Genomic DNA, 11,485 nt, shown 5'->3' with positions numbered 1-11,485 from the left:
AAAAGTAATCTCTTAGTCTATCTCTTCTGCAAGTCCCACTAAGACAAAGATGTATGGACAGAGGTCTTTCTCCTACCAAGCCCCATCATCTTGAAACGGATTACCAATCAACTTTCAACACTGATTCTTTTATCACCTGAAGTCCAAACCTAAGACGCATCTTTTCAGAATTATGACTTCACTGTGACCTTCTCCTCACCATGAATATGCATGTGTCTGTAATTTATTTGTGCATGAGTCTGTTTATTATATGATTTATGTAAAGTGCTGTGAGAAAATGTTGGAAAGGCGCTATACAGATCATTATTATTATTCTATCTTCTGTTTTATTCTGAATACATTTATATATATATATTGAGTAGTATAAAAATGAAAGAAGGCTAGAAAAAGTGTTTACCTCTTAATTTTCAGGATTTTTCATGTTCCTAATTTAAGATTTTATGCTCAAGTGTATTTTAGTGTGCATTGCTAGGACAGTGAGCACAGCAGTCACTGTATACTCTGCACATAACACATATTAATTGAGAAAAGTGAACAGTTATGACCTGTACAGAATACATTATTATTACAGATAATGGTTGCAATTTCTGTAATGCAAAACTGCAACATATTAAAATCTTCAGCATTTAACACTTTTCATTCAATGAACAGTTAAGTAAAAACCTCATCATGTTTTAAATATTTATCTAATTCCAAAACATGTGTATTTTTCAAATGTTTATTCCAAAGCAGCTATTTCCAAAAGCAGCATTACAGTTTTAGTTTATTTACACAGCATATTACCTCCTACCTACCAAACAAAAAAAAATGTGTTTCTCTTCTCAAGCGAACAGTCACAGGATGATCTGGAATCCAGAACTATGTGTGGATGAATAAGGTGTTTTCTTCTGCAGTACTTATCTCCTCTTTACAGTACAGCAAATCACTTAATTGTCTTTGATTAATTTATTCCATCCATACTGCACCATCATACGATCAATTTATTCCATTCATACTGCATCACCATATGATTCATTTGTTCCATCCATACCGTACCACCATACGATCTATTTGTTCCATCCATACCGCACCACCATACGATCAAAAGCTTCTCGCGCATCCCTCTCTGTGTATGGTCTGTTTGCTTGGGTCATATCCAGGCTTGCATTTGGATCACTAAGTATTTCACATCGCACCTGGACCAAGATGCTCTGTTGAAAAATTAAAATCGAAATTTTCTCTCATAAGCTCTTCAGAATCAAAAAAAAAACAACAAAAAAAAAAAAAAAAACCCTTTCAGTTTTAATTTTCGAAATCAACTGTATATGTCTACATCTTAACAAGGAAGAAGAAACTGCATGCTTCCTAACAGTAAGAATCAATACTGAGTCACTAGCTTTAATCGATCATGTATTTTTGGGGCCTTGTCTGTGAGATTTATAAAGGAGTAAAAGGTTGTCTTCCCCTCTAGTCTCACCTCAATATCATTAGTAGGCCTCCATCCTGACTTGGTTAGCATTTCCATGCAGATGCTTCCACCTACAGTAATGTGACCTGTGAGTACACTTTTGAAGAGTTAATTTTGCAAGAGACATCTATATCCTTTACAGCCACCTATCCCTCCATGCATACATGTGCACATGCAGGGAGGAACACACACACTTTGAATTTTCATTTGTACTGTTAATCTACTGTCTACCATTTCTTTGTCATGCAATACCGTAAAGGTTTTTTGTGGGGAGGGAGGGAGAAGAATACTAATGTTCAGCATAATTAAACCCTGATGCTCTATAAAAAATAAATTTTAAAATGTAACTCTATACAACACTTTTTCCTTTTTTGGATGAAGCAGTTCCTTCCCTAAAACAATAGTCAGCTGATGGTCAGCAGCAAATGCTTTGGCTCCAATGAAATTTGCATTTTACTTTGTCAGGATTAAGTAATGTTTAATCTTCTTTTCATGCAATACTCGCAAGTTTTTTTTTTCCCAACCAGTTGCTAGACAAACTTAAAAAGAAAATGACCTGTATAAATACTAATGTGCATTAAAATATTCCCTTTAAGAATTAACCATGACAATAAGAATCAAATTAATGTTGTTTGCCACACCACATAGATCAAAATGCAAACACTGCATGTGAATTTATAGCATTAAAACAGATAATTTTTGCAACTGTAATAATCATGACTAATTTTTCTAACATCATGAGACGCTTTGGATCTCACAAGAGAAACATCTGGTTAGTATCACCCTCATTACTCCCTTACATATTTTAATAACATTTTTTCCATGCTACCATGTACTATGCATACAAGCATGCACAAACTCAAGCTCGGTAGCAGGAAGCAAACAGAGAAGAAAGATGTAGGACACTGCAGTTTAGCACATTTAATAACTACCTGTCAGAAACCTAAAGCGAGGAGTAATCACTCTTAGGAATGGCGGGCTGTATGGATAGTCCTCAGGAAACTGCATTTCCAGAACAATTGCAGGCTGCAAAGATTTGATTCAAAGTACTGCAGTTACGATGTTCACACAAAATATTTAACATTCCATTTTAAACAAGGATTTAAAATGCAAAAGATTATCCAAGTTACAGCTGCATAAGAAATAACAGTTATCAGTAATCTGTAAACCATCTGAAAAAAAAAGGTTTTATAAAAATATAATTTATATAATAAATAGTATTTTACCACACTGCAAAGAAAGGGGAAGACAAATGAGCATCTAAGATCATCAAAGATACAATAACAACAAATATCTGTCAATTTTCTGAAGATCTGTAGGATAAAAAATTGTTGCATGTAATATGCACGTTTAAGTCAAAAATAAAATTTTATCAACAGATGTATGAAACAAAGGATTAAAACTTCTGGATATGAACTCCTCAAAAAAAAAAAAAAAAATCCAAGAATCTTTCCTACAATTCTATGTATGGGTTTATTTTAAATATTACCTTTGTACATCTATGCTGTTGTTATAACTAGACCTGTTTTTGCCATTGTTCACCAGTCCTATTAAAAAAAAAATCAAATTTGATCTGACACATTTTATTGTGTAGCTTACCCTGGATTTTGTATAATTCTGTCCGTGAAAGTGGGCCAAGGATATTCCAGCTAAGTAACACTCCTTTTCATTTAGAAAACCTTTTAGTCTTATTGATGGAAAGAGTAATCCACTCATTCTTGAATCATTTTGTTTTAAATCTCTAGTAAATTTACATCTGTTACATAACAAAAAAAAGCACAAATCCCAACTGCCAATGAAATCTGAGGGTAAGTCCTGGACATAAAAATGAGGAATATCTAATAAATCACAGCAGCAAGGGATAAGACATCTGGTCCTAAACCATGTAAGCAAATGCAAAGTACGTTGACAAGTAAAGTCAAGATCAATCATCTATCTGTGCAGAAGCTTAAGTACACAGCAAAATAATCTGGATAAATATGCCTCTCACACCATGCATTAAAAAATATGTGTCCTGTAAATAAATAAAAGAAAAATACTGAAATCATTTTGCATTTGATAGTACTATAATATTATTCTATAACAGACTAAATTGTTTATGCCAAAAATTAATAAACAGAATGTTCTTATTAAAGACCTTCAGTTTGCTAGTAACAAGAGGTCTCACTAGCATAATGGAAAGTGAATGTAACATAGACCATAATAAAATAGCGGTAAGAAAGCTGAGACCACAAGAGAAAAACACCAGTGTTAGAAAAATGCTTGGCTAAATTTTAGAAACATATCACATTGAAGCATCAAACCAATACCTACATTAGTCTTATATCTTGCAGCATAGACTGTGAGATCTCTCCCAAGCTTAGTGTCTTCTGGGATGCCATGCAGTTCAACATGCTGTTAACAACCAGCATCTGGCAGTTATTCATTCACAAAATGGGAGAACAAATATTGTGTTTAATCATCACATATGCAGCTAAATACACCAATATCAGAAACAAACTGATTCATTTATTCATCAAAGGTTAAAAACAAAGCCAGCTGAAGCTGCAAACATTATTTTCCTCTGCATAAAGACTTACCCATTTAAATAGATTGTTTCCCTTTGGTCCAGCTGTAAAACCATACCTGTCACCTTGCTGAAGAATATTTCGAAGGTCTGCAAAAGAAACAAAACAAACAAACAAAAGAACAACACCCTTTTTTTTGGCCATAATCATCTGGTAATGCGACACAGCATAAACAGATCCCAGGCTAGACAGAGTTCTGAGCTACTGATGACCAGGAAAATAATGCTGCTGCCAGGGAACTCTGTACATAGCTATATATGCTAAGAATCGGTGTTTTCTCTCTTCATTTTGGTAGTTTTTCTTACCTCTTGTCAAGCGCTGCACAGCCATTTGACTAGCCTTTGAGCAGCTGAAGAGTGTGGTGGTATCATCTCTACATTCAAAAGAAAAAAAAAACTGTTCAGGCTTCATAAAAACTCCCATTGTATATTTTATTTCTGTAGCTTTGTGGCAATGCTATCAACCATGTACCTTCGATTCGATCCCTGAACTAAACATTTAAATGTGTAAACAAACTAAATTGTTCATGCAAATATTTTTTATATAAGGTTGCTGTTACCAACTCATCATGTATATGTAATGACTATTTTGTACATCTGTTTTATGCCACATACTTCAGATTTATTTCATTAAACAGATCCACTAATACATTAGTAGAAAAAGAAAATGTTTGTATGTTACTGATGTAGTTTAAAAATTCCCTCCTATGGGAAGAGAACTCAGTAGCTCCTGTTTGTAAGCAACTAAGGTAGCATAGATTCTTTCAAAGATGACAGAAAAAGAGACTTTAAGAAATAACAACAGCTTGAAACCTGACAACTTGTAGATTTTTAAATGAGTGTATTTATGTCAGAACCTGATTCTCCAATCCTACATATTAGGTGGTTCAGGTGGGGTTGCCATCTCCATGGCAAGAATAAGGTGCCATGTCTATTTCTCTTGTGTATACAGCTTCTGGGCCGATCAAACGTTTGTAAAATGCAGAAGTGTGGGCAAAGAAAATATTTATAAGTTGAAAGTAGCCATATTGAAGGAATATTTATGAGTTCATAGATTAAGTGTGGCCCTATGCTCCTCAACAGTAACAAGGACTAAACTAAACTAACTAAACATGGATTAAGTGTTCATGGGAAAAAAGATGAATGAGTACATCACATACAGAACTGTAGGAAACCTGGAATGATGCCATGTTTAGGGGTGGTATTTGGTGTAACTGGCAGACATACACAATTCATGAATAAATGATAAAGTTGTTGCTTTTTGCTATTGTGTGGCATCTTTGATTTGAAAGCTACTAGAAATTACCAGAGTGAAGAGATTTTATCCATGCATACTTCTTATTTTGATGTCGTAAACAATAAATCTTAAAAGCTTGTATCTGATTTTCCAAATGTTTCTGTTTCGGATTTAATAGTAAGAGAAATCAAAATAAATCCAACAACTCTTGTCACTGCTTGCTGCTGTCAGTACAAGATTTATTCACTAATTGATATAAACAAAATCTGCAGCACACAATTTCTTTATTCTGGCCATATAATATAACGATCAATATGGATCAAAAGAAAGACAATTTTACTATTCTCAATTAGTTGTACTGCTGTTGTTCTCTTCCTTTTGCTCCTTTTTTTGCTGGGTGATCAGTTCAATCCCTGTTTTTGTCATCAATCTGCTGATGTCAAAACCCTTATCTCCCATTCTTGCATCACCTTGCTGGAGCAAGTCAAGAAGTCCTGACCAAACAACAATTTGTTGATCACTCACAACCACATATCAGATACAAATTAAACAATACCACTAGGTGCAATGTCTGTTAGTGCCTTCAACGTCATATTTGCTTTGTAATAACTGTATGTAAAGTTGCGTGATATGAGGAACGATGGCCTCTGTAAAAAAACTCAGTGTAGTCTAAAACAATGTGACGGAAATGTGTGTGAGAGCTCCGGGCATGGTGGCTTTCACTTGCCCTTTAGTGGGCTTTCACTTGCCCTTTACTTGGCCAGTAAATCAGAAGTGTGAAATTTGTGTATAAGAATGTTATTCACACAGAAAACATCTCACAACATGCTGCTACACTGACATGGAATCTGCCTGACAGGTCCAAATGAATTCATGTGAGTACCAGGAGAGGAGGGGGGAATTGGTGTCTTATGCCGAGCCAGCAGCTAAGGCTATATCACGGAAGGCAGCCAGCCCTGTAAACAGATGTCACTTGCAGAGAAAGAACAGCGTGCCCGAGACGAGAGCTCAACCCAGGACAGCCAACCTTCAGTGTATTGGTGACAGGCGTTAACCATTACGCCACCAGACCACCTGAGTACCAGGAAAAACTCATCAATATACCTAAGATTTTTTTTCTTGCCTACTTCAGCTTTCAAATGTGCTTAATCTTTGGAAAGTTCATCAAACAGTGCCATTAAGCAACCCTTATTTGGGATCCAAATATAAAATTTAAACATTTGTCTAAATGTGAGGGTTGGTCTATCTGTATTGGGACACTGCACATAAATGCAACATGTAGTTACACGATAAGCCCTTGTTTTACATTACAATTAATTCCAGTGCTTTAAAAAATTTTTTTTATGTATTATGCCTTATTTATTGACGTGTATTGAAAGCTATCTATATTTGTGTAAGCTATAACTAAAAGTTAAAGACAAACCACTAAAACCTATGCTGTTTCTATTGTCAGCTGCTCCTTTCATAGGGTAGGGTATGATGAGGTGGAGGAAAATTTGTGTACATTGCCAGCGATATGTTTGTTGATCTATTTATGTAAGTTGTTGTATGCAGTAGCTTTTTTATGTTTTGTGTATGTATTGTTTAATAATAATTCCAGTGCTAACAGTCTTTGGGTGGCTGTGATATGGTCCTTGTGTGGGACACCTGTTGCTGAACTGTCCGTAACATTAGTAGTCGCAGGTTAATGGCCTGATCTGTTTTAGTGTTCTGGAAGTACAAATATTGTTTCCACTTAAAAAAAATGTCTCTTTGGCATTTTACACTTATCATTATGTCACACAAGAGATGCTAAGCTTATTTTTATGTCAATCATAAGAAGCACACCTGCAATAACAATATTTTACAATCAAGTGGACAAAAAAATGAGCAAAGCCCCATGAAACAGACTCAAAGTAATTAGAGATCAAATTAAAAAAGCGCCTGATGAGATAATAAATTTCTACCAACTGCTGACAATGATGGCACATTTGACAAGCCTTGCTCAAATGGAAAATGATTTGCTTTACTGACCTGCAAAAAAATAAATACATTCCTACTTAAAAAACAACAACAATAAGAAGATAATAATGATAATAATAAAGAAGTGATTCACTCATAATACGCTTCATATCAAACAATTGATGCAAACCAGTGAATGTCACTTTATCTTAATGTCAATAACAAAGCATTTATCGCCAAATAAATAATAAACTCACCACCGAGGTCTTGAACTGTTTGATTGCAAACAATGAAGGTACTGTCACATGGTTTCTTGGGGCTGCTGCCTACCATGAAGTGTGCAGAACAAAGTTCTGTATGTAAACAAACATTCAACTCTACTCTTATCTGCACATTCCACACATTTGCCACAGTCTCATGTACTGGACATCAATGGAGAGAATTCTTCTTCCTTTCTACAATAATGCTGCCACTTCTCTGACAAACACAGCTGTAGTGGCCTTTTTTCACTGGTTTCGCTCATCTTTCCAGAGCATGTCAACATATGCCATTTGGCCCAGAAGTTGCAAACAAATCTCCACGCACGAAAGATAAACAGGGGCTCTGTGTCAAACTACCTTTGCTGAGCCCCCGAATAGTTAATAATAATAAAAATTTGTATAGCACTTTTCCAAACATTTGCTCAGAGCACTTTACACAAATCATACATAGACTAAATTGCCAACAACCATGCACCCATATTTGCAGATAACAGACTCATACACTTTTACAACATTCACTCATGCGCAAGTAATTTACAGATGCTCATGGTCAGGAGTCACAGTGAAGTCCTCATTCTGAAAAGATGAGTCAAGTTTAGACTTAAAGGTGGTAAAAGAATGAGAGTGTTGAAGGGTATTGGTAATCAGTTCCAAATTGATGGGGCTTGGTAGGAAAAAGACCTTTGTCCATATGTCTTTGTCTTATTAGGATTCACAGAAGCTTGGTGTCAGAAGATGAGCAAAGAAAATCATGCAAACTGAAGATGACCATTTTTTTTTCATTTACCAAATCTATTTCACAATATTCTTGATATTAGGAATTGCAAAGTTTACATACTCTTCTTCTTGCTCCTTGGTACTGGAATCTGATTCTGCAGCAGCATCAGGATCATCACCATAATAGTCCATGTCGATGTTCTCATCATCTTCATCATCCTCTGACCAGTTTTTCCCTGCTCCTGCACTTTCACCTTCTCCTGATTCAGTTTTGACCTCTGCAGAAACTTTGTTGAAGATCTTTTTGGAAGTGGCCTAATGAGTCAATAGTGAGAGTATGAAATTTTCTAAAGACAAAATTGTAAATAAATTTCTAGTTTTGAAGCAAGCATATATGTTTACACTGAGTCCTCATATTCTTATCCAAAAACCGATGGGAATCCATGTCAAAAAGAATGCAAAGTTTTAACATAGGTCCTTAGCTTATAACCAATAAAATGATTGCCAAAGCATATTTCATGTGTATGGTGCATAGCAACTGCATTCTCTAAAGCTATGCCAATGACAGAAACCCCACAACCTAATGTTACCTGACATCTGAGAAAAACAAATTCTTTATAGCAAACTTCATAAACATGCACATTATGCTCTAGAGTGTTCTGGAGAAACAAAATTTTAATGGAAGAAATCTAAATGTTGGCGAGTATATTACCTACTTTGATAGCACTAATCCTGACAACTGCTTTCTCAGACACAAACTTCCTAAAATGATATAAGTATTTTAAACTCAAATTGAAGCAGCAGAATTTCATAAAACTTCATTACCCAGAAATAGTTTTTAAAATTGCAGCTTTTAGATGTGATACTCAGTATCATACTGTAGAGAAAAAAATAAAAACTTTCACATGGCTCTGCTCAACTACAAATTACACACTTTTTCCAAGCAGTCATTGATCAGCTGGAGAACATTCCTCATAGTCAAATCCTTTCTTGCCTCCAGATATTCCATAACATCTTGCAGTTGATGAAGAACTTTTTCATTTTCACTACATACACTCTGAAACAAATGTAATGTCATTTATCCTCCTACTCATTTAAATCCTTAGGCACCCTCACTTAATTTCATTAACTTCCAAATTTAGAAAAAGTCACCACCACTTTTTCTTTTTAAGGAATCTTAGTAATTTAGGACTGTAAGGTACTTTACTCAGCCAGTCGTTGAAAGTATTCCAAGTTTCTCCATTACAGATTAATTTAAAAACACTAATAAAGATTCAGATAGAAGAAATAGTAAATTTTTAGGTATGTTTAAAAAATGTATTGACCTTGATCTTACATTAATATATGCGCCTAACATGCTCCATCATCACTGGTCTTATCCGAGCAACCATCTGTTTCCTCTTCTTTCTTTTTTTAGCAACAGTTTTTCCATGTTTCCAAGCTATTTTTTTCTTTTACTCACAGGTCTAAATCTCTTAGTCTAAATCAAAATCGTTAGATGCTTGTGCATTTGGAATAATGAATGTTGACTGTAGTTTTTTTAACATCATGCATCCTTTCTGTAAATATGTAATATTAGGATTGCAGCACTGACTGGTGACAACTTTTTTAGATAATGATCAATAAAAATATACTTGTTAATAAATTTGCTTGAGTTCAATTTAATATCTTTGACTTTGAGCCTTTGAAGAAAGCTTTCTGTGCTCAATGTTTCTTAAACTAAAGAACTGATCTTTGATAGAAGGAAACATAACCTCTCCATACATCTTTGGTTATTGGTAGTGAGATGATAGAATAGGTTCAAAGTTTTAGGTACCTTGACACAGCATTGACAACAAATTATTCTTCCACAAAAACACTAATATTGTTTTGAAAGCACATCAGCACCTATTACTGGTTATGCGATTGAGGAATTTCAACGTCATTGGTCCTGTACTTGAATCTGTATATCAAAGCCTGACTGAAAATTATTTTAACATTAAATCTGTCAGTGTGGTTCAGAATTGTATCCATCAAAGATAAAGCTTCTTTGATAAGGGTAGTCACACAAGATAAATGTCTTTCCACAAAGATCGTTAGATTATCTATACACCAGAGCTGTGAGGTTAATAGCTGTCAGCATCATCACAAACTCCTGTCACCTACTACATCACTATTTCCAAATCCAACCCTCTGGCCCTAGATTGTGACAACTGGACACCAAAAAAATTTTGCATTTGCCAATTCCTTCTTACCAACTGTGATTGGACTAACAAATGTACCTAGTGTGTGTGCACGCGTCTTTGTTAATCTGGTAATCATCATTGGAATGGGGCTAGGGGTAAGTGTGAGTGTATCTGTATGGGGTGTGAGATGTGATTATATTTTGTTTAATTTATTAATTATGGACACTCCCAACAGCATACATTTTTTAAATATCTGTTGTGGACAGAAATAGACGATAAAGATGTATTAAAAGAGCTACAAGTAGCTACAGAGTGTACTTTTGTATGAGTTTACTTTTAACTGACTATATTCCCACCAGGCAGTATAAATATACTGTGAAGATACCAATTACTAATTTATATTACATTCCAGTGGCATAGGAACCAGAGGTGGGAGGTAAGGGGTGCTGCCGCCCCCTAAAAGAAAAATACTGAGGAGGCAAGACTGAGCGTCATTCATTGTCAGCATGAAGTTACCCTCCACCCCCATTCCCAAAGCCGGGCGTCTTCCTATGCCACTGAATTCAAAGTGTGTGAAATGTGAACTCTTGCTATTAACAACTAGAACAAGGAAGTAGATCACAATTACTTTGACGATTTATGCAACAGTATTAAACGCTACAGGAAGTAAACAGCAATGTAAAATATGTATATATTACCCATGAAACTCCGACTGACGGGCAGATAACATTAAAGGTGACAGCTGTGTTAGGATCACTGAAGTGCATCATATTTTCTTTTTCATCCACACTTGTAAGCAAAAATTTGCTTCTAGTTTCGCACAGCCACTGTTCAGCTTCGTTTTTTCTTGACATGAAGTCCATGATGACGACTAAAAGCATTAATACATTTAGAGCTTTTAAACCAGTGATCTAATATGGCAGTTGGTCTTAAACCGGCCGTTTCCCTAATTTAATTAATGTTTTATATACACGAGATTTACAAAATGCTTTTGGTAAAACTCGGTGTACCAAGTTAGATCAAATTAATATATATCTTTTTAAAAAAAAAAACCACAAACTGGAAAAGATCCAGCCCTAAGCGACTTCTGTTTACAGCCGTCAGGTTGGAATTCCCGCAGCGTGCGATTCCAAGGCAGACCACTCTGGTACA

The 11,485-nt window shown here is 35.2% G+C and overlaps 1 protein-coding gene across 7 annotated transcripts; it reads right to left on the bottom strand.

The window, feature by feature from the left end:
- Nucleotides 1-704: 704 nt before the first annotated feature.
- On the bottom strand, nt 705-11,481 carry LOC112553486 (ubiquitin-conjugating enzyme E2 C-like). 7 transcript variants are annotated; one of them, XR_003097059.1, is made up of 10 exons: nt 11,032-11,439; nt 9,103-9,225; nt 8,290-8,483; nt 4,320-4,387; nt 4,027-4,103; nt 3,761-3,841; nt 2,380-2,473; nt 1,457-1,533; nt 981-1,190; nt 705-945 (listed from the first exon to the last, which is right to left on the bottom strand). XR_003097059.1 is itself a non-coding variant. In XM_025220733.1 (10 exons), the coding sequence occupies exons 2-10, from the start codon at nt 11,194-11,196 to the stop codon at nt 1,047-1,049; spliced, it is 1,023 nt and encodes a 340-aa protein (XP_025076518.1). In that variant the 5' UTR covers nt 11,197-11,204; nt 11,394-11,481; the 3' UTR covers nt 705-1,046. The 7 variants fall into 7 exon arrangements, 5 of the variants coding, with proteins under 5 accessions (XP_025076518.1, XP_025076517.1, XP_025076520.1 ...); XM_025220733.1 differs by having other exon boundaries at nt 705-1,190; nt 11,032-11,204; nt 11,394-11,481; XM_025220732.1 differs by having other exon boundaries at nt 705-1,190; nt 11,032-11,204; nt 11,390-11,480.
- Nucleotides 11,482-11,485: the final 4 nt, after the last annotated feature.

This window comes from Pomacea canaliculata, linkage group LG12, assembly GCF_003073045.1.
Source record: "Pomacea canaliculata isolate SZHN2017 linkage group LG12, ASM307304v1, whole genome shotgun sequence".
NCBI classification, from domain to species: domain Eukaryota; kingdom Metazoa; phylum Mollusca; class Gastropoda; order Architaenioglossa; family Ampullariidae; genus Pomacea; species Pomacea canaliculata.
This window is presented reverse-complemented; position numbering and strand designations above follow the sequence as displayed.

Coding starts and splice junctions, on each gene's coding strand:
- LOC112553486 (XM_025220731.1), bottom strand. CDS start 11,214: ATGCTTTTAGTCGTCATCATGGACTTCATGTCAAGAAAAAACGAAGCT. Junction 4,104..4,319: donor TGTGCAGCGCTTGACAAGAG/GTAAGAAAAACT, acceptor TTTCTTTTGCAG/ACCTTCGAAATATTCTTCAG. Junction 1,519..2,379: donor TCGCTTTAGGTTTCTGACAG/GTAGTTATTAAA, acceptor ACATTACTGTAG/GTGGAAGCATCTGCATGGAA.